General features: G+C 37.0%; 2 protein-coding genes across 4 annotated transcripts; one reads left to right on the forward strand and one right to left on the reverse strand.

The window, feature by feature from the left end:
• Positions 1–234: 234 nt before the first annotated feature.
• LOC129254280 (solute carrier family 66 member 2-like) lies at positions 235–16,296 on the reverse strand. Of its 3 annotated transcripts, XM_064115693.1 has the most exons (6): positions 16,028–16,231; positions 12,586–13,065; positions 10,827–10,960; positions 8,681–8,827; positions 6,474–6,690; positions 473–6,068 (listed from the first exon to the last, which is right to left on the reverse strand). In XM_064115693.1, the coding sequence occupies exons 2-6, from the start codon at positions 12,822–12,824 to the stop codon at positions 5,864–5,866; spliced, it is 942 nt and encodes a 313-aa protein (XP_063971763.1). In that variant the 5' UTR covers positions 12,825–13,065; positions 16,028–16,231; the 3' UTR covers positions 473–5,863. The 3 variants fall into 3 exon arrangements, with proteins under 3 accessions (XP_063971761.1, XP_063971762.1, XP_063971763.1); XM_064115691.1 differs by lacking the exon at positions 8,681–8,827 and having other exon boundaries at positions 235–6,068; positions 16,028–16,296; XM_064115692.1 differs by lacking the exons at positions 8,681–8,827; positions 16,028–16,231 and adding an exon at positions 14,278–14,375 and having other exon boundaries at positions 235–6,068.
• Positions 16,297–17,848: 1,552 nt separating this feature from the next.
• Positions 17,849–20,999, forward strand: LOC129280281 (Y+L amino acid transporter 2-like). Its single transcript, XM_064095848.1, has one exon. The coding sequence runs from the start codon at positions 17,960–17,962 to the stop codon at positions 19,475–19,477; it is 1,518 nt and encodes a 505-aa protein (XP_063951918.1). The 5' UTR covers positions 17,849–17,959; the 3' UTR covers positions 19,478–20,999.
• The last annotated feature ends 2,239 nt before the right edge of the window (positions 21,000–23,238 follow it).

Here is a 23,238-nt window from a genome sequence, read left to right on the forward strand (position 1 = left end):
TACTGAAGAATACTTGTCAATTTTTTTTTCTTGGGGGGGGGGGGGCAGTGTATGTGTGTCAGGAGGGGGGGGCAGTAGGTTCATATATTTATTTCCTGTTATCCCTCTTTGTCCCAACACAAATCTACATGCTCTCTTTAAATCTCCATCAAATTACATTTTAGCATTACACTAAAACACAATTTCAGGGTACAAGGAACTCCTCCACAGAACACGCCAAACCTTAACAAAAACTTGCATTGGATGATCCATATTGGATCTATTTTAATTATATTTTCACACATACATCGTCACAATACACTTGTGATACAGCAAGCATATTAAATTTAAGTGTTTATCGAGTGAGAGACTGTGTCATCTGCAGTTACCACAGCTTTTTTTACAGGGTAAAATGATAAGTGCAACAGAGCTAAGATTGTTTTCAATCTTAAGATTCTAACCAAGCAATCCACTCCCTTTTTCCATCAATCTCCAGATCTAAGTTATCCCATCGCTTTGATCTTATCATTTGAGTAGAGAGTATTGTAATATGAATGATTACCCAGGGGCCAGTTAAAACGCAACAAAAAAACCAAGCGCAATTGCCTTACGCATGTTTCATTGGTTGAAAATAAAGTTGCATTTGATTTTTGGAGTTGTGTTTGATCATAACTCTTTCTGCAATGGATACCTGAGCCAATAGCCCAGTGCATCTTCTTTTACAAAGGGACTGGATAATTCATCAAATACTGTGCTATTTCAGACCAAAATCCTTAGCCCTCTCAGGATTGTAATTTGTAAATATCCAGCTAATAACACCTGCAATAAAAATATAATCTTGATATTCCAAGCCCCATAAAAAAGCTTAGCGATTGATCGTATGGCTGATATTTAGAGTTGATCATACACTATCATTAATGCTATCAATCATAGAAATCAGTCCTGCAATCAATCACTAAGCTTCATGTTAAAGGGCCCTTACAGATCAGGGCCCCATCTTACAAAGAGTTGTGATTAGTCCGATCAACCACAACTATGGATGGCCAGCAACATTAACATCTAAAATGTATGTTATTTCAAAATGTTTTCCAGATATGATGTGTATATTCAGAAATTAATCGTTTTCTTGACAATGCAGTGAGTTCGCCTTTGTTTACAAAGGACATTTTGCTAATTTCCTGTAGAAGAAATTATAACACTGATGGATTTCCATAGTTGCGATTGATTCAATTTGTAACTCTTTGTAAGATGGGGCCCAGAAATAGTGGGATAATTTGCAAACTCGGGATGATGGGGTTGAGTCTTATATATTATATGACTTGCAACACCTGGTCCAAGTATCACAACGCCTTAGTGGTTGATCGTAGGGCTGATTTTTATGCTTGACTGCATTGCTCATCATGTGCAATCAAACATTCAAATCAACTTTACAATCGATCGCTCAGTTTTGCAATAACCACATATGAAAATATTCTAGCATACAACAGACTTGTTGAATTTGCTTTCATTTAAGAATATATACATAAAAAAAATAATGTGTTTCACTTTAAGAATACATATGAATAAACTAGTAAATTAATATAAGCAATTAAATACAAATATAAAAGTAAATCATTAGGCACACAACATAAAAATGTATCAAAAATATTATGATAAACTGTTCAAAATCATGAAATGCAATATTCAAACTGCATGTATTGGTGGATTACTACACTAGTGACTATCTGAACTCATGGGTTACATTATCAATGAGACAAATTGAACAAAGACACATTAAAGGAACCTATGCCCCCCCCCAAAAAAAAAAAAAAAAAAAAAAAAACTTGTGGTCTCTACTGCCACAAGGGCAAATGAAGGTCCTTTTTGATGCCCCAAAGACTGAAAAATGTAATTTTTCTGTTTAACCTGTTGGCAATTTGATTTCATTTTAAAATACATAGCCCATTAGTCCGAAGTGTTATTTTGCACCAGGACAAAACAAATTTTAAAAAGTTAAAAAATGTCAAAAGAAACTTCAAAGAATTTCATTCTAATAGCTGATGGTTTGAGGAATATCGCGAAAGTAGAGGAGGAACTTCAAGGAAGTGAACGTTCATCTTGATTTTTTCATGAGCACATTTAACATGCTGATGCTCAAGTGAAAGATCTCTTTGTCTGAAAATCCAAGGTTAAACTTTTTTTTTATGTCACAGGTTCGTTCTTGTACCATTTGATAAAACTACTGTTAGAACAAATTTGATTGGTCCACTGATTTTTGAAGTCCCGAGACTAAAAAAAGTGTTTCCTACTTTCGTGACATCTATCTTATTAGCTCTAAAGCCATATCTGAACAAACAGCAATTTATCCTCTTTTTTTTGGGGGGGGGGATCTATGGGTGATTGGTGAACATTCAGAAGAACCAAAAACAGTTTAAACTGTTTGACAACATTTCTGGCATAAAAGAGAAAGGCACGTAATCAATTAATCAAAATCAAAGGTTTGCAAGTTACAGAAAAATACATTTCCAGGAAATGTTCCACATTACATTGATTTCTATTTTTACATCACACATACACTATATAAAAAAATAAATATATCCTAACTACTACCAGCAGCATTTTTTTATCATAGACTCAATACTAGTAATCCTTTAGTAAGGCTTTACTGACATAGCAATGACCCTGCAAATTGATCCAGAAATCCTGAAATTCATACAAAGCTGCATATGTACAGTTTAAGTGTAACACCGAGGACCCATTACAAAAGGTGGTCATAAGTCCATTTTGTTGCAAGAAACTATGATCAATTGCAAATCTACTTAGGGTTCCCAGGTTTATCACCGTGTATTCCAAGTTAATTGCAGTTGATTAATTGTAAAATTGCAACAGGAAATTTACAATCGATTGTAAATCTATTTCAGGATCCCAAATCAATCATGTCTTCCAATTAATCACAAGCGATCAATTGAAAAATTCAAACAGAAAATTTTCAATTGATTGCAAATACTTCCTTATTACAACACATTAGTTCTTTAAAAAATCTGAGATATTTGTTTATGAATCTAAGATATAATTATTGTCAAATTCAGTGCATGGTGTTAAAAGCAATTTCCCATCGTCATATAGTTTTTATGTCAATCTGATGTACATGTACACATCTTACTGTTAAGTACTGATTTTGTAATTAAGTTTGCATTTCTACAGAATTTAATGTTCTAATCTACAAAGCCTTTAAATATATTGCATCTACTATTGCTATTTTCTACCCAATATATACATTTTTTGCCATTATTTATTCAATTAATTTGAGTTTCACTGTGAATCAGTCATCAGATGACTGGATCTGGGGCCTGTTTCATAAAACTTGTTATAATAACAACTTTTCAATAACAGTTAAAAGCTGTTACTGAGATGATTCAATTCAATTGGTTAATACTAGAAAACTAGTTATAGAAATTACACTTATTACATGTACAGTGCGTCCCAGAAAAAATGAAATCATGATTCCCACTTCTTTTTTCTTCAAAGGCAAATTAATTATGATATTCCATTTATATCATCATACAATTCAATTATTCCTCTATATTTTGATACCTAATATGTGACAAACACTTCACGCATTAATGAACAAGACAAGTTTGAAATTTTAGTGTCAAAGTCAAGTTGCGCAGAAAACTTCGACAAGATTGATTCGTCATACGACTACCGTGCCTATTCAACAATTGACTCATTAGCATTTCTTTCATATTCTTTGTTACATTTCTCTCACTGATCCCTGAAATGAGAGTCGTTTCAGATTCTTTCGTGAGTTTCTGCACAAATCGTTTCTGACAGGCCTCAATATTTATTGTTTGTAATCTGTCGTGTGTAAATGATTTGCTAAGCTGTTAGTCTCAAAATAAAGATGAGATTCTACTCCTAACATAAGTATCAAATTCATAGTAAAAACATGTTTGATAATTTTGAAATTTATCTCTGAACACAGGTTTCCTTTTTGTGGGACGCACGGTATATAACAAGTCTTTATGAAATGGGTCCTATGTGTTATCGCCATGAAAATAGAAAAATGACATAATACAGTTGAGCAGTCATTAAAATGTTTCAAGAAGCTGGACGTCTGGTTCCCATGGCTGATCAGATTAACTCATCTACTGAATTTTCCCTTGAGTAATCCCAATCAAAAGCCTGATCGTATTGAACACATAGGCTTATATTCTGAAATCAGGTTTAATTTAATCTCTGGTCTGAAGTTGTGGTTTAACTATGGAAAGCCAAAAGTGACCCAAACCTGTGAAAGTCTAGGGGCCTGTTGCATCACACTTTTTACCTGAGAAAACTCAGGTATCTTTTACCTCAGTTTTTGCCCTGTGTTAAAGTCAATGGCAGAAATCAGACTAACCTTAGTTTTCACCGGAGTTATCTCAGGTAAAAAGTTTTATGCAACAGGCTGCAGGTTCAATTTTCAGCACATTTGACACCCAAATCATCCCTAACTGTCTGGGAATAATGACTAAAATAGTTTTTTTCATTATCGAAGCATGAAAAAAGAACAACGTAAGCATGAGAAACATACAATATACACAGAATATTGACATTTTCGGCTTCCCATAATTTTAGCCCAGTTAGACCTTGGTCTGTATAAAACTAGACTCAGAATACTGGCCTAATATAATTCTATTGACTGCTAATTGAACTCACACTTAACCATTCCTAGAGTGGCTGTTACACCTGAACGGATTAGCCAGCGTATGCTGGCAAACGTACGGCAAGCCGTTTTTATCATTTAATACACTATATCTCTAAAAATTATCTTCTTCTTCTGGGGTCACTACACAAGACCTGTCCAGTGGAGGGTACAAGATCTGGCTTTGAGTTTAAAGGACTCCAGGGCCCCGTCTTACAAAGAGACGCGATTGATCCAATCAATCGCAACTATGGAGGGCCAGCAACGTCAACATCTATTTTGCATGTTTGTTTAAAATATTTTCTAACTATGATGTATATTCATGCGTTCATTGTTTTCTTGAAAATTCACTGTGCTTCTCTTTGTTTACAAAGGGCATTGTGCAAGTGTCCTGTAGAAAAAATTATGACACTGATGGATTTCCATAGAGTTACGATTGACTGGATCAATTGTAACTCTTTGTAAGACGGGGCCCAGATCTTCGGCAGTGCACGGATCTGGTAAGAGGGGGCAGATCAGAAGGTGTAGCATCGTCCGATCCTCCCCACACTCGCAAGCAGTGTACCCATCTATTATCAGGAAATGTATTCTCATGACAAGTAATTCCCATATGTTCACAACCCAATATGAATTCTCATTATGAAGAATTTTGATTTTTATTTCGTGATATCAAGAATTGAAATTTTGTTTTCAAGAGATGGGATTGAATGATTTAATGACTTGCCACATGCCATAATACTCTGGCTATATCATCTAGTATCAATGAATACTGATGGTGGTGGTGGTGGTAGTAGGACTCAAAATTTCAGACCACTTTTTCAATATCTACATCATTCTGACATTCAGGGGTAAAAATCAAACCATCAGAGAGATGTGCTTAACTTTGGCACAAACAACGTTGACAGTTCAACCTTTATTGCACATGACACTCCATTGAGGGTGCCCTGTATTTCAAATTTCAAAATCTTCTCACCCTCAGAAGACGTCTACCAGTATACTGTTTAATTAATACAATTTAGAAATGTGAAATTGCTCTATACTTTGTTCAAATAAGTCTTTTCTCTACATTTTTTTTCTCCCAACATTAGAGAGTAGCCAATCTCCATATAAAACAAACACAGCAAAGCACACTCTCTTAACACTGGTTCTCCCCCATGCAACGTTTTTTGTGACATCATCATCAAACATATAAAGTTGTCATACAGAGGGATATATTCTTGATCATGATATATGTTCTGCCGGTGCAGACACTTTCGCCAGCTTGATAGGTGGTCTAGCACCATAGTAAACGACTTGCGTCAGGATAGCTATATCAATAGACACTTGCAGTATACCGCATATCCAGAACTGGATGGGGGCGCTGTTCACAAAGAAATATCCCGTCTTGAAGAGATCGCCAGATAACCAGAACATCACCATCTTGACACTGCATGTGGAGACAAAACATAAACAGAAAATGACATCATATATCATAAATGGTTTGAATAACATTGATGACAATAGACAAAGGGCAATCAGAAGTAGAATTATTTTATTTGAAGTTCGGCATAACGTTAGGAATAATAAATCATATTTTTGTTTTGCGACAAGCCCTTTCGTCCAAATAAACTCAAAATCGGCTTCAAGTCACAGCCGATGACACCATTATGATTTGGAATTGAATTAGCTTGTTACTCCTAAATGGAGGCTCGAAATTACTGAATTTCGATTTCAGTAGTCCTACCACTATTCTGAACTCTTATAACAAAGATTTTATTGGTTGAAATGTTCATATTAAATGTTACTACAATTTCTTTGAAATGCGATCCTTATCGATTGGTGGCACACTGACCTCATTCCCTGCGTAGACTTGTTTCTAAAATTATGGTAGAATTGCGGTGATCCTAACATTGCTTCCGTGAATACAGCCAGGAAACCTATCGTCTCTACATAAACGCTGAAGGAAGACAGGAAGTACGTCACGACACCCCCTGATATACAGAATAATGCCATGAAGAGGACATAGTCGACAAACCGAGTCCACTTCCAGAAGTAACGCCAATCAAGATCTGCAGAATACGAGATAAAATCATATTATATAAACTGGATAGAAATATTGCAACTATAAAAAAAAAAAAACATTTAAAGGACAAGTCCACCCCAACAAAAATTGATTTGAATAAAAAAAGAAAAATCCAACAAGCAAAACACTGAAAATTTCATAAGAATCGGATGTAAAATAAGAGGGTAATGACTTTTTCAAGTTTCGCTTAATTTCCCAAAACAGTTACATGTATATGCACATCCTGGTTGATATGCAAATGAGGGGACTGATGACGTCACCCACTCACCATTTTTTTGTATTTTATTATATGAAATATTCTGATTTTCTCCCCCTTGTCATGTGAAATTGAGTTTTGTTCCTTCCTGAACAAGTGGAATTACCATTGTTTAACATTTTATGGTGCAGTCAAGTTTGTCTTTATTGTCAAATCTGTAAAAATTGAAATATTGTATAATTCAAACAGTAAAAAACAAAAGAAATAGTGAGTGATGGGCATCATCGACTCTTTCATTTGCATGTTACTGAGTTGTGCATATAACTGTTCTATGAAAAATAAGCGAAACTTTAAAATGTCATAACTTTCTTATTTTACATCCAATTTTGATGAAGTTTTCAGCATTATGCTTGTTTGATTTTTCTCTAGTGATTCAAATCAACATTTTTATGGGGTTGACTTGACCTTTAAAGTAATTGCCTTTATTTCAAGCAATTAGTATTCATAAATGCATACACGTACTCTAGTCCTACTACTCTATCTCTCTATAATGCTGTATAACCTGCGACTAACAGCAGACACCGAGCATGTTCTAATGAATTCAATTTTTTTTTATAAGATGTACAATTGTGCATTGTACAACACACACATGCATAACTTCTAAGGTAGCAATGATGCCTGATCCTTTATACGAATTAATCATTTTTCAAATGAATCTTTTTCAACAGTATCCCCCCCAAAAATGAAAATTCAGCTGAAAAGCTTCAAGTCTGGAAAAGAATACCAATGATTTTGTCTCATCCATTTTACCTGCTAAGAGAACTCAATGACTACACAATACCTACATGTGAACAACAATAATTTTAAAATTTAAATCATTCCAAAGAACTACATTGGAAGTAGGTGAAAACTGAACATTTTGATCATTTTTCTCATGCTGCTCATGTATAGAGTACCAAATGTAATGTTATTACAAAACATATTTTGCATTTCATTGTTTTTTTATAACACGTCTGAAAAAGAGCATGATGAAAAACACCCACAGCCAAAATTTGGAAAGAATCCACCGGTTTGACCATGCCCAAGATTTTGACCACAAGAGTAACTAATTAGCCCCACTGTATCATTGGCCTGTTTTCATTATTTAAGTCCACCCCAACAAAAAGTTCTTTTGAATAAAAAGAGAAAAATCCAACAAGCATAACACTGAAAATTTCATCAAAATCGGATGTAAAAAAGTTATGACATTTTAAAATTTCGCTTGATTTCAAAAAATTGTTACCTGCACATCCTGGACTGTATGCAAATGAGCGAACTGATGACGTCACAAACTCACTATTTCTTTTGTATTTCATCATATGAAATATTCTAATTTTCCCCTCATTGTCATGTGAAAGAAAGCTTTTTTTTCCTTTCTAAACATGTGGAATTACCATTGTTTTTACATTTTATGGTTCAATGAAAAATGATGACTATTGTCAATTTATATTTTAAAATTCATAGAATAAAAAACAAAAGAAATAGTGAGTAAGAAAACATCAGTGACTCTCTCATTTGCATGTAACTGACTCGTTTATATAAATATTTTGGGAAAAATAAGCGAAACTTTAAAATGTCATAATTTTTTTATGTTACATCCGATTTTGATGAATTTTTCAGCGTTATGCTTGTTGGATTTATCTCTATTTAATCAAATCAACATTTTTCTAGGGTGGACTTGACCTTTAAATATTTAGATCACTGCTCGAGGTTTGAATACACCATCCTACCATGATCATACCGAATAGGGTTCTCCTCTCGACCCGTTGGGCCAACTCTTTATCCTTGCTAGTAGAGTGTGTTCCCACGCCGCTGGAATGACGTACCCGCCCTTCCCCATGTGTCATACAGGTAGGATGTAGATCTGAACATGGCTTAGTATCTACGGCTACATGTTTTCACAGTGCATTCAGCCAATAAATATATTTGCATATTTTTTTTTTATAGTATTTACGAGCAGGATGTACATGGAGGTGGGCCATGGGATAAATACATATGACAATGGTTTCAGGATGGGTATGAAATTAATCAAATTAAGTATTGATTCATACACATGTAGTTCAAAGAATTGAATGAGCAGAAATTACCGGGTATAAGGAAAAATTAAAATGTACAACATGATAGTTTAAGAAATTAGTGTTTTTGTGAAAGGAGAAAATGGGTGATTTAAGAAAATTTATTGAAAACCAGTTTTGAAATAAAGATATGTGTTGGAAGAAAACAGAGGGTAGTATTGGTTTGAAAATGAAAAGTAAAAACATGGCAGAAAGCAATACGCATGCGTGAAATGGATTGATTATAGATAGGTAGGGAGAGAAAAGAAAAGAGAGATAAATAGTATAAGGTAAATGGTGTTATAAATAATGTTCAGAAAATGTTCAGAGAACTTTTAAAAGGACATTTAGAAGATTTGGAACTTTGTGACCTTTGTTATCTGACCCTATGACCTTTGAAACCTTGTTCTCTATAAAATCTAATAAGTTGATTATTGTACTGTACATGTACACCTACAAAGTACTCCCACAACATAAACAGAAGAAAATCTTTCACTTTTGTAGTTAAAAATCAAGATTTTAAAACAAAATGGGAAAAAATGATTCTAAAAAAAAAATAATAATAAATTTCATGTGCATCCATACACCATTGTTGAGAGATAATGCACTGGAGGGATTGATGCAACGTTTGAAATGATTTCAAGGGTTTTATTGCAGTCTTTGAAAGGAGTTTATTTTCCTATCTAATCATTAAATCTCATTGTTTTCCTCATATATTTAGCTTATACATGTACATGTATATCAACCAATATTTTCCACATGTCTTTCATCATTCTGGTTCCTAAAGTACATACTGCAGGGTTGAACTGTAGGCGGATTTGGCCTCAAGTCACACCCAATAACATTGAGTAGATCATATGTGTACAGGCCATATCAAGGATTGTTTTAAATTATGTCACGATGTGTTAATCTGTTATCAATGAAAAGATTAGAACCCCACTTGACTTCACTTGTTTCACACTCAGTCTCTCCTGTACAAAGTTGTGAAGTAATAGAAAGCATTCCTTTTGAATTTACCATGTATTCATTTCAATTCATCATGAAGTTGCTCACATGTGACATCATGCATCCTTTGAAATTCGTATTCAAAGGGGAAAAATCTGTTTACATATGTTTTGAGAGAACAAAGGCTCTTTCCTCAAAGGGATAGAGACTTTTTGTTACTTCATGTACTTGGTTTTGCATTTCCCCCTTAAAACCCGGAACTGAAGGTCCACAAACAGCATTATTGCTCAATTTTACCTACACATACCAACCAAAACAACTTAAACCTTTAACGTCTTCAAGGGTATGTTCATCCTGATAAGAAGTGGCTTTTCATAAAAGCAGCCAAAATGGATAAAAATGTTGGTGGAGGTTTGGTGAAAATACAAATTTCTAAGGCTTTTGATGTGTCATGTCATATCAAGTAACTACATGTACCCCATACGTCACGTAATATTACTGCTATATTAAATGCAAATTTTTTTAAGGTTCATGATGAATATAAATATTTTTCATATAGAAGAGAATATGAATTGATGCATTGATGATACATCCCCCGAACAAAGAAAATATATATTTTTTTAATATTGTATTTGGGGGATATATCACCTGACATATAGAGGAGTTACTCTTTTGTGATTTCATAAGATCCAAATTAAAAAAAAATCCTAACTCTGGAATTCTTTGACTGAATTTACTAAAACCTTCCCCATTATTGTTCTCATTTTCCCCTGCTTTTATTAATTTAACCAACTTGTAGTCAGGGTAAACTTCCCCTTGTCATAACACTGAACATGGACAACAATATGATCTCAAACTGACGCCATTGTGCAGAATGCATTAACACACCTGTGATATATCTCTTGGTTGAAGATAGACTGTGAAGGGACTTTACTCGAGTACATAGTTGTAATACTACCATCATAGTAAATATCATAATGATGCTCTGTGCTAGAAGTGGAAGCTCAAAAGGATGACCAAACCTTGAAAGAAAACAAAAATATGATACCATTCAACTTTCTTCACAAAAGTAAATAATTTTTCATGTGATACCCCTAAAAATTGTCCATGTATACATGTACCCGTATACACTATCTTTTCTCTATGAAATATGATTTACAGAGAGGCATAATCCAAAAATATACTTCACTCAAGCAAGAATATCGGGAGATATTTACATAAAATTCAAATACATAAAAGAAGTGCTTGCTCTCTTTGTGCAATGGAATATATTTCAGTTTAGAATTGATTTGCATAGAAATTGGTAAGGAATAAAAAGTTTTTTTCATGAAATTCCCGACCCAATACAAGCTTTATTTCCATCTTTTAACATTTTGTATCCATCCCTCCCTCCCTCCTCATTCATCCATCATCCATCCATCCATCCATCCATCCATCCATCCACCCATCCATCCATCCATCCACTCACCAACCCATCCATCCATCCATCCATGATCCATCCATCCCTCCCTTCCTTCATGTATTTATTAAATCACTTTGGGAAAGTTTGTTCTATTTGATAAACATTACATCTTTTGATTGACCAATGATGCGACTCTAGACCTGTCCTTAACCTCTTTGAAAAAAACAAAACATTTTAATGATCTGTGTGAATAGGGGGGGGGGGTGCAAAATGATGCACAAATTGACACCGTAGGCAATCCATAATCAGATGCAAATCCTGAAGTTTTAACCAACAACAATCTCCCAAGAAACTAGATGTCTTTATTTACACACAACAGAAATGAAAATGGTATGTTTGAAGGTTAAAGTTATTCTCACTTCAACATCTCAAATTCTCAATAATCTTATTATTAAAAATCAAATAAACAAAAACCTAAAACCCAACTCCTATATAATGTATTACTTTTACAACAAAAAAATATGCAGTTTACTTTGAAAGCTATCAAACTGAAAAAAAAATAATCTAAGGTTACCATCTTAATGTCAACACTTTAATGCTCTAGATGTATTTTTCATGGTATTGCACAGCTCTGATTTCTTAATAAATGTAGGCCTATTTTCTAATCTATTGAAATATTTCCAGTTACTGGTACTTATTTTAATGGGTGTTGTGACTATCAGAGACTGTCTTGACGAGTTATTTTACCAGGACTCGGGGTTTGATCCCCATCATCTCCCCCCCCCCCCCCCCGGAATGCCCACCAGAGCCCTGAAAAAAAAAAAACCTCTGAAAGAAATTCACATAGGTTCCATTGTTAACTGTAATGAAATGTAGCTTTGGGGTTGGGGCAGGTGAGTAAAAGAAACTAGCCCCAAAAAGTATTAATTTTCACCTGGAAAACTCTGTAGGCTTCTTCAGGTAAAAGTACAGGCTACCGTTTGGTGTATTGCCTTAAGTTGACTGATAACGTTGGTTATATTGGTTTCTTATATTGGTTATATTGGTTTCTCTCATAAGTTTTTTATAATCTCAAATTCATGTACCTGATTACTATATATGTAATTCAATTATTAACGTTTTATATTTTGAATGTATATATTTTGTATTGTTTTTTATCATGAGAAATAAAAAAAATCACTCAATCAATCAATCACTTAATCTTTCATAGGAATGGAATCTATGAGGCAATAAAATAAAACTTACCAAAACAAAATCCTGAGTATGTTGGCAACAAGAAGCACAAGGCAGACATGAGTTGAAAATCCCTCTGTGTTCTCTGAACGTCTGATGTCCAAGTATTGCGGAATAAATGGAACAATTCCTCCAAAGATCATTGCTGCCGAAGCACCCCATGACACCAGGTTAAGAAGTGTCAACTCCGGTACCTGATGAAGTTTTTTCTCTGCTAGGTCAGCAAACCCTTTAATCAAGTCATCCTCCATGATTTCACTTTTATTTTTTTTTCTGTGTTTACTCCGACTCTGAGGTATTAGTGGCCAGCGAAGCACCAAGTGTAAGTTTAGTAAATGCTTTTTATGAAATGTAGGTATGCGTAATGCATGCTTGAAGGTTTTTTTTTTTAGAATGTAGAGAGCAAGCTATGCAATATTTAGTTTTGGTGATGCTTTCATCCGTAGAAGTCTCAGACCTGCAGACCTGGATATATCCACGATTAATCAGGATCTGAAAACAATAATTCAAAGCAATGTTAGATATATACAGTATAAATAAATATTAAACAATCATATCAGATCTTAGTTATATAAATGTAGATCTGATGATTATACCATAATTATAACATAATCCTAACATACAATCAAATATTTACAATGCCCTTCAAAATGTTTGGGAACACCAATCACATTCATATAAGTTTGCAAACTTTTTTATTTTTCCCTAGAATTGTTTTTTCTTGTTAAGTAAACTTGTTGTACCACTATTTTGTGGAAATGTGGGCACCAGAAGGTACGAGTGGCAGCCCTGTTGTGTTGAGTGCATGGCATCAGAAAGTTGATAGTTGAGCATGACGGAAGGATGAGTTTGGGTGCGTGTGTCCTGCCATGAGATTTCATGCTGTTGGGCTGAGTGAGTCTTTGCTTTCAGAGAGGATTATTTTTAAAAATAGGCCTATATGATTTTAATTGTTTTTTAGATTACGCAACAGACTCTTTATACTGCTGACTCTTCATTTGAAAAAAGAATCAAAATTTTTAATATAATTAGAAAAAAGTTTTTCCTTTGAAATTTTGACGACACCGTAATTGATTGCAAATGCGATGGTCCGATAAATCAGCCAAATTAAAGCTAAAGAGTGCAGTGGTGAGTGGATCCCCGTCGATTTCATTTTTAAAGAATCCATTAAAAAAACGAGAAAAATGTTATGAAAAGATGGGAAGAGCTTACGGCCCTGTTTACTTCGCCATCTTGATTTCTTTGTCTTCCGCTTGGCGACAGCAGGCAAACCGCGCGATTTTTTTCATAACATTTTTCTCGTTTTTTTAATGAATTCTTCTTTAAAAATGAAATCGATATCGCAGAAATGTCGTGAATGAAGTTGAACCCCATGTACATGATTTAAGGCTAGATCTTTTAGAGGGAAAGTATAAATCTCGGGGGCGAAAGTTTCTGGTTTTGTGGCCGTACTTGCATGACTATGCCTTAGCGTCCCAGGCTTCATGGGGAGTAAGCCTACGTAGAGTAGATGAATTTTACTCCCCAGAAGCCTCCAAGCCAGGCTAGCCCAGGGCAGGAGGGCCCTGCATAGTATACATCCACTGGTTCACCCCGACCATTCGCCATACAGAAAAATGTACGGGGTGGGACTGATCTGAGACCAGTGCCGCTAACACTGTCATTTCTATGTAGGAACGCGCGAAGTAAAAGAGTCTGACTTACCAATTCTTGTGTTGACCCAAATGCAGATTTTGGTTCTACTTAAACAGGATTCCAATGCCCAATGTGTCAAATATCGTTCTTCAATTGAAGATTTCTTTCTAAATCGGGTAAAATCATAAGGAAATTTTTCCTTATTCTCGTCTGGTCCATAGTCTCCTACGTAAGTATTTCAGCACGCCCTCTTGTGCTGAATAAAAGAAAGCTAGCCACTGAACAGTGGCAACCACAGAGCTGGTTACAATAAGCTCCTACCTGTTTCCGGTGAAGCATAATAATAGGGAGCTCCGCGATCCGGGGACTGTAGTCTTTTTCTCACCTGACACCACTAACGTACCTAAGGGGCAGGGAGGGCACACTGCACCCCCTGACGAGTCACAACTCATGCAAGGGACGTACCCCTGCCCTCCTGACAAGTCACAACTGATCCCTGTGACGAGCCACAAGTGGCCCCCTCTTTTGAACTTGAAGACCTTTTTTTTTTTTTTTTTTTTTCAAATTTTTTGGCGGACGAATTTGCCCCCCCCCTTAAAAAATCCTGGGTACGCCACTGCCTGACACTCAATATTTTGTTCACTATTTTTTTTTTACACAAGAATTATTGTTGTCACAGGCGGCGGAGGGGGGGGGGTACACATTCAATACCCCTTAAATTTCAGGAGGAGGGGAGAGTTCCCCTTAAGAAATAAAGAAAAAAAAAAAGAACAAAGACTGAGAAAAAAGTAAGAAATAAAAAATCAAAAGAATTAATTTACGCTCAAAAGAAAAAAGAAAGAAAGGGTAAGGGAAGAGGAAAACAGACAAATGATGCTCTGGATACAGTACTAGAAATATTATAGATAAGCCCCCCAAAATAGCCATTTGGAGTTTTTGGACTTTTTTATTCTTTAAACATGTTTATCTAGACGAAACAAAATTGCCAATCTGTCGAGGCTATCGAGACATGTTTACCAGAATGCATCACGAGTAGTGTTTCATCCATCCGGGTGGATGAACCTCTATGGCTTCGTGATATTTTTTTTCTTTTTCGATTTGTCACGATCAAACACCATTGAACGAACCAAGAGTAGTGACGGTCACCGGAGGTGGAAAAATCTGTGAGTTTTTAGTCATTTTTCATATTATTTTCAGCAATTAGATCATATTTGTTATATAAATTTATGTCAAGTATCACACTTGATCAAGTTCGATAAGGTCATGATGTTTGGGTGAGGGAAGAGGAGGAAAATAGTCGATGCTTTTTTTGGCCATGCTAGTGTATACACACGAGAACGAGGTTATATTATAACCTCGTTCGTAGGATGAGTGTATACATCCAGATCCAGAAAAAATATCATGATCATGGAGTCTTCAAGGCTAAGTTTGTCAAAGTTATTAAAAATCTCACATACCGGCAGACTAACTTACTAGGATGGGGGGTCGGGTGTCCGGACACCATATTTTTGAAGCCTTCTTTTTTGTCTTTCTTTGGATTACACTAAAGTAAAGACAAAGTTGAACCCCAGTTTTAGGGCTAGATCTTTTAGAGGGAAAGTAGAAATCTCGGGGGCGAAAGTTTCAGGTTTTGTGGCCGTAAGTGCGTGAATATACCTTGGCGTCCCAGGCGTCAGTGGGGAGTAAGCCTACGTAGAGTAGGTGACTTTTACTCCCCAGACGCCTCCATAAGTTGAGGCGTTGCCCTTCTCAACTCCGCCGACTGCGGCGGGGGAGCTCCTCATCTTTTGACCGTCGACCCACTCAAAAAATGACTCACCAATTGAGCTGCCAATATTTCCCGCTTGCATTCCTTTTAGGCTTTAGTTTCTGTTCTCCAGAACTTCCAGAAGTATTAATTTAATTGGTGTGGATCCTTGTTATGTATGTGGCATCAGTCGATATTCTTTGAAATACATTCGATCCGACGTGATATCTTGCTACTTTTTGCCACGCAATTGATGCACACGTATCATTTTATTTCGATTCATTCCGAGATTTTGTAAACAAAGATAATGCCACGCCTAATGAGTTTGAAACGATGAGGGCGACAAATGGTTGGTTGCAGAGTTGGTTGGTTTTTTTCTTTCTCTTAGACTAGTAATCTTTTTTATTTATAATGACAACCCGCATAACCATTTAAAAATAATTATTGAATTTTTTATTTCACTTGGTGAGTTGGGAAAATAAGATTAAAGAACATCAACAACAAAATTTCAGCCATCAAACTTCTCATATGGGGAAGTATTATTAACAAAAAAATTGGGCAAAAATAATGAATAAAAATGTAAAATGTCATTATAGGCCCACCAAGCCGCCCGACTTTGTGGTCAGATTATTTTCCCCTTTTAGGCCTAACGTATAGGCTACTAGAATTTGATTTTTTTTAGCTAATACCTTGTATCTTCGGGCGTAGGACTAGTCATAAGCCCCGTGGGGTGATTAGGCTCTTTTATACAGCATATAATCTCTAAATTATATACATGTAACACCTTCAAAATGTGTTTGTCGGGGATGCCGAGGGGTAGGGGGTAGCCTACGCACCTCCGACCCCAATCTCCTGAATGAGTTAAACACCTGCGTTGATCAGAATGACTGAGGAGAACCACAACCCCTAGCAGGTGCGGATAAAAAATAAAAATAATCACTCTTTAATGAAGCTATTTTGAGTTCTTTCATTTTCTGTCTCTCTCTCTCTCTCTCTCTCTCGTTTTTGTTGCAATTTTACGGGCTGCACCTTTAACCGACGCCCGCACCTACCCATCCCCCCCCCCCCCGGCTCTGGCCATGCCTAAACACCACGGAGCTGTTGTAATAACTGATTTAGACCTTTTTGGGGGGGACTATACATGAATAGGCCTACACGGGATCTAGAAATGAACGGACTTTGGACCGTTTTGACGCAGAAAGTTCGAAGTCCAAGTGTACAGTTAAACATTTTGGAATAATCTTGATGTCCAGTTAAGTCTGAAGTCCACACAATAGAGACTCTCATTGTAAATAATCGACAAGAGTTATAAGCGATATTACTTGTACATGATGATTTAATAGAAACATTAATTTCAATGAGGCACGTTAATGTATGATATTTCATTTGCATTTTCGTCATGATCATCGGGATAGCCCACAAACAATTAAATGTCATCCGACAGACGGGACCTGGAAACGCTTTTTTGAACAAGGGGTGCTTGTTTGACACACTATTACAAGCAAAAACCGAGACAAAACAAACAAACAAAAAAATTATCGCTCCAAAATGAAAGTGCTTTTAATTAAACTTCTTTATCAAATTCTAGCATACCAAACCTAATTTCCAGCTGGGATGCTGCCTATGGTGTACAACAATATTTTACAGCACCCTAGAAAAATTGGGAGAGGGGGCTTCACCCACAGCACCTCCGCTTCCCAGGGCCATGTCATCTGATAAATTGAAGTGAAAGAATGCCAGGTTCAGTTGACCAGCACATGTGCGTTATGGGTATCAGATATAGGCCTATCTTTCATTATGAGTTGCAATTATTTCCTTGTCGTATTTACTAATTGGCGGTCAGTTATAATGCCTATTTTCTTTGTTCCAATGATCGATCCATAAAGTGCGTTACACGTACCTCAGTCAGGGTCAGGTCTGATGGTCAGGGACAGGCCTGATGGTCAGGGTTATCCAGCACAAAACGTCATCATACAACGGTAGGGCTCTGTTTGATAATTAACCATGGACGGGGAGATTCAATCGACAGGCCAAAGAACTCGTAATTGCCTTAGAAACATTGACAGCAATGTCGATCAAGAGGATGGTGACGATAAAAACATCGTCCAGCTTCGACGCAGCCTCAGCGTCTTCGACGGTATCATGATCAACGTCGGCATCATGATTGGTACCGGAATCTTCATATCGCCCAAGGGGGTAGTTGCCGGGGTAGAGAGCGTCGGGGCCACCCTCTGTGTTTGGGTGGCTGCAGGAGTCATCACGCTCCTGGGTGCACTATGCTACGCCGAGTTGGGCACCACCATCCCTGCATCAGGGGGCACTTACACCTACATTCAAGTTTGCTTTGGAGATTTTGCAGGATTTATCAACTTCTGGGCGAATGCCGTTATTGTTTCGCCATCATCGAACGCTGTCGTTGCCTTGATGTTTTCAATCTACTGCCTTGAACCTTTTTACCCGGACCCGGATTGCCCACCTCCGAAGATGGCCATCAAACTCTTTGCAATCTTGAGCATTTCGTTCACTATGTTTCTCAATTGCTGGAGCGTCAAACTTACGACAGTCTTACAAAACACTCTGGCGATATGTAAACTGATTCCACTGTGTATCTTACTCATTAGTGGTATTGTGAAAATTGGCATGGGGAGCACTGAATACTTCGAGGAATCCTTTGCATCGACCGATGTCAGCGGGATAGGCACGGCACTTTATTCCTCTCTGTTCGGCTACGATGGTTGGCAGTCGATCAACGTCATAACTGAAGAACTTAAGAACCCATCAAGGAATCTTCCACTTTCCTTGATAATCTCTATATCGATAACATCCTTTGTGTACACTCTGACCAACGTTGCTTACTTCACCGCTCTGTCTCCCTCAGGGTTGGTAGCTTCTGACGCTGTAGCCTTCAGCTACGCACATCTCGTCCTTGGAAAGTTTGCAGTCATAATCCCCATCACGGTCGTCCTGTCAACCCTAGGTTGTCTCAACGGATCAATCCTATCCTCATCCAGGGAGTTCTTCGTTGGAGCTAGAAGAGGACACCTACCCCGTTTCCTATCAACAATTGGGATTCGCCACAAGACACCCATTCCTAGTGTCATTCTAAACTCCATCATCACCATAACCTGGTGTTTCGTAGATAATGTCTTCACCATTATCAACTTATTTAGCTTTGTCCAGTGGGTCTTCTTCGGAAGTGCAGTCACCGGTCTGATTTATCTGAGGATCAAAGAACCAAATCGTCCTAGACCTTTCAAGGTCAACATCATCTTCCCTATTATATTTGTTGTAGTGTGTATCTGTTTAACAATCCTAGGATTCATCGGGGCACCCGTGGATTCACTCATCGCAACTGCGATCATCATAAGCGGTATCCCCATATACTTTGTGCTTGAGCATCAACCGAGCCCTAGAGGTAAATGGGCGAAGGGCATGAAGAGGAATATATTAGTCTTCTTACAGAAACTTTTATTTGTTTCACCAGAAGAACTTAAGAAACATAACAATTTTCATCTAATTTGAAATCAAAATAGTTTCGTCACCCATCTTTGCATAATGAATGAAAATGAAATGGATAAGACAAAACGACCATAGACGAAATGGTGATAAGACGAAGTGATGATTGGGCCATTATGGTTAATGTACCAAATGGTTGTTAGACGAAATGTTGATGGACGGAATGGCATTATAGACTAAATGAAACTAGACCATGTGGTGAGTGGATGAGTTGGCAGTAGACGAATTGGCAATTTACCTTTCTTCTCTCAACTCATTGTGTGGATGTTGATTCTAACTCCTAAAACTGAGCAAACATTCTGTGATCCCTTGAGAAAAGTAGTTAATATAGTTCATCCCAACCAGATCAAAGACAATCACAATAATAGTATAATGCGGAACACAAAAGAACTCAGAATGATAGGTTTGGGACCCCAGTGAAGCACAATTGTTAACGGGTCCCTTAACTATAGCAAGGGGTGCAACATTTACAATGAGAGTAACCTTCGAACTAACGATGCAACAATTAGGCCTGAGTCTTCTCCTGAATATACCATCATCGCATCATTTTATTCAATCCTTAACCTAGTTTTATTATCAATTTGGATCAAGCTAATAGAGTTTTCATGTCATGACCCAATTAAGGTATTTAAAAAAAATTATTAAATACTTCACCCTATAAAGATATGCATTTTGTGACAAAATCTTTGTAGATTTATTCACCAACACATTGGTTATTTTAACAACCCCTTTGGTAGATATCTGATATTTATGCATTCGATCTGTATGTCTTACTTCTCGATGCTCTACCCATGTAGTAAGTACACTTGACGAATTCAACGACTAACACATTCAACCCAACTTCAAACTGTCAAACATGGTATTCCCAACAGTACCATTTGGTCTAAACTTGTCTATTTTTGTCGAGTGAAAATTGTTCGAGCTTATTCTGTTTGAGTGATAAAAGATTACCCTAGATTTGGTGACTTTTCGGCCCATGAAATTCAAAATATAAATAGTGTCTTATGTTACAAGAGTTCAGCGATCGAAATAATGTATAACCACTGTCGGGGCTGCGGAACGGTTTTGAAAGTGTGGGTGGGGATGGGGGCTGACCATGCAAACAATCAATCGGATGGTCATTTTTACGTTTTTGTAAGCGTTTTCTGAAAAAAATGGAGGAGGGCTGCGGCCCCGAGGTATTATTCCTTGATTTACTTATTTTCCCTATAGACTATGCGGTCTCTAGTACTTCGCCCTTGAACAATGAACGTGATATTGGGTGGAAATGAAATAAAGTAAGCAACGCTTTGACCTCTATCATGTCTATGTCGCAGCCGACAAAAGGAAAACAATTAACCTGTCACCAAACAAATATGTTTCCGATTATAATTATGTGGTATATATAAAATGGTGTTGGTTTGGCAGGGGCTTAGGAACGATTTTTAGCACTACCCCCACACCAAAAAAAATTAAGGTTAACCTTAAAATAAAGGTGATTTTTGTCTTAAAAAATGGAAAGCCCCCCCCCAAAAAAAAAAACATAATTTCCAAGGGCCATGTGGTTTGGAGTCGATCAGTTTTGTTGTTACTGATGTGGCATCTGGTAATGTAATGGCATCAACCCCCCCCCCCCCACCTTCTCCCCTAGTGTGTATAGATCATTCTGTCGCTTGCCTGACCTCAAGCTGAGGACACATCTGTTTTTTCAAGGATCTCGCTGGTCAAAAGAGTCTGTCATCGTGTTACATAACAGCGATAACAGTCTCTCTGTCGCGTGCGACCTTACCTGACCTCAATAGCTCTATGATCTGACGATAGAACTGTTTTTGCATGCATCAGTCCAGTGTCTCACTCGTCAAAAGTGTCTGTCATCGTATTACGTAACAGCGATAACTACATGTAGTCGTTCTGTCGCGTGCGACCTCACCTGACCTGAAGTTGAGGATAGTAACTGTTGTGCATGCAGGCTATGTATGATTGATAGGCCATTCGCTATGATTTATATAAACACAAGCGGAGGACGTTGCTCTTCACAGCTCAGTCACTCTCATCCGAGAGAGCACACAGCGTGAATACAGAGATTTTTGAAGAGCATGCATTTTTGTTAGAGGTGGCAAATTAGTGCAAGCCTAATGTGTTATTTTTATTCCAATATCACCCATCCTTGATTAAACACAATTTGATCCAATTAACCTCAACGATGACACGACATTTGCTCCTGCGACAATTGCTCCGGTGTTAATATCTCAGAAGGTATAAGATTAGAGTTAGGATTGTAATAGAGTTTTTGGTTCAAAATAATGTAAAGATTAGGATTAGTGTTTATTTAGTTTTGGAGGTTAGATTTTATGTTTTGCTTAATGTTGTTCCATCGGAGCAATTGTCGCCGGAGCAAATGTCATGGAACCATTTTAAATCGTCAGGTCGGCGAGATAGGCGGGGCTATGATCGACAGGGAGGACCATCACCCATATTTATTGTTAAAGAATAGTGTAACACTCTACGGTGGTTTATATATTATATATATATATTTGTAGTTGTGGCAAGATAGCGTTCGATGGCGTAATATATGCTAATGTTACTATGAATGAAGACACAGTAAACAATGTCGAATAAGTTCCAATATATTTAGACTTCCTTTCTTGATGGTAGAAAGTATTAAGAAACTGTAGATGCACAAATATGAACTATCGATAAGTATATATTAAAGTGAAGTAATATGTATAACAATATATGAACGCTCTATAGGACCCCTGGACTTGATGTGGGGATCACATTGTTTCTTAGACCAGTTGACTCATAATATTTCTGGATAAGAAGGAAATGGTTGTGTTTATGAAGACCACAGTGAGTGAAAGTGAGAGAGACTGGGAGAGGGAGGGGAGGGGGAGAGGGGGGGGGGGGGAGAGAGGGGGGGGGGGAGAAACAAGTATGAAGAAGAAACCTTGAGCATGTCAAGTCCTTAATGGCCATTTTCATGGAGGAAGCCTTGTGAGTGTGACGTACCATTCGAAATATAGTCTTGGAGCCCACCGTGCGATTCCATATCCCCAATTCTGTAGACCACGCCTTCTTCTCTCGTCTCTCCCCATCTCCCGATCTTTCTCCCCTTATCTCTCACTTAAACCAAACCACCCTGTTTCTTTCTCCCCTCCTCTCTCCCTCTTCTCCCAGTCTCTTCCGAATTACTTCTTACTTGTCTTTCTTCAAGGAGCTTGAAGCACTGTTCGAACTACGATTCGTCGCCCTTTTACTAACTATTCATCATCTTTCCAGCCACTGATTTTATTTCTTCATCAGTGGCGGCACCAGGATATTTTAAGTGGGGGAAGGGGGGGGGGAGATAAGTGGAAAGCTAAGAAAATGTTTGGGGCAAGGGCGGACAAAAATATCCGAGAAAGTATTGGACTTTGAAAAATAGTATTTTTAGAGCACATGACAGCATTTACCGACTACTGAGTTACATTTTAAATTATTCCTTTATAATGATAGTAATGATACCGGTGACGATGATAATGATGATGTTGCTGATAATAATATTGATAATAATATAATACAAAATAACAATGATAATAAAAAATAATAATACAGATAATAATAAGGAAATTACGCAATATTCAATATTCAGGTTGTCTTAATCACCCCCCTTTAAAAATACCCAGGGGCCGCCCCCAAAATCAGATTTTGTATAATTTATTACCATGGAAGAAAACAGAGAAAGAGGGAGGGGTGAAAGATTTTACTTTTAGTCATTGGCAGAAGGAGCCAGGAGAGAGAGGAGGGGG

The sequence above is a fragment of the Lytechinus pictus genome, chromosome 2 (assembly GCF_037042905.1).
Source record: "Lytechinus pictus isolate F3 Inbred chromosome 2, Lp3.0, whole genome shotgun sequence".
Lineage (NCBI taxonomy): Eukaryota > Metazoa > Echinodermata > Echinoidea > Temnopleuroida > Toxopneustidae > Lytechinus > Lytechinus pictus.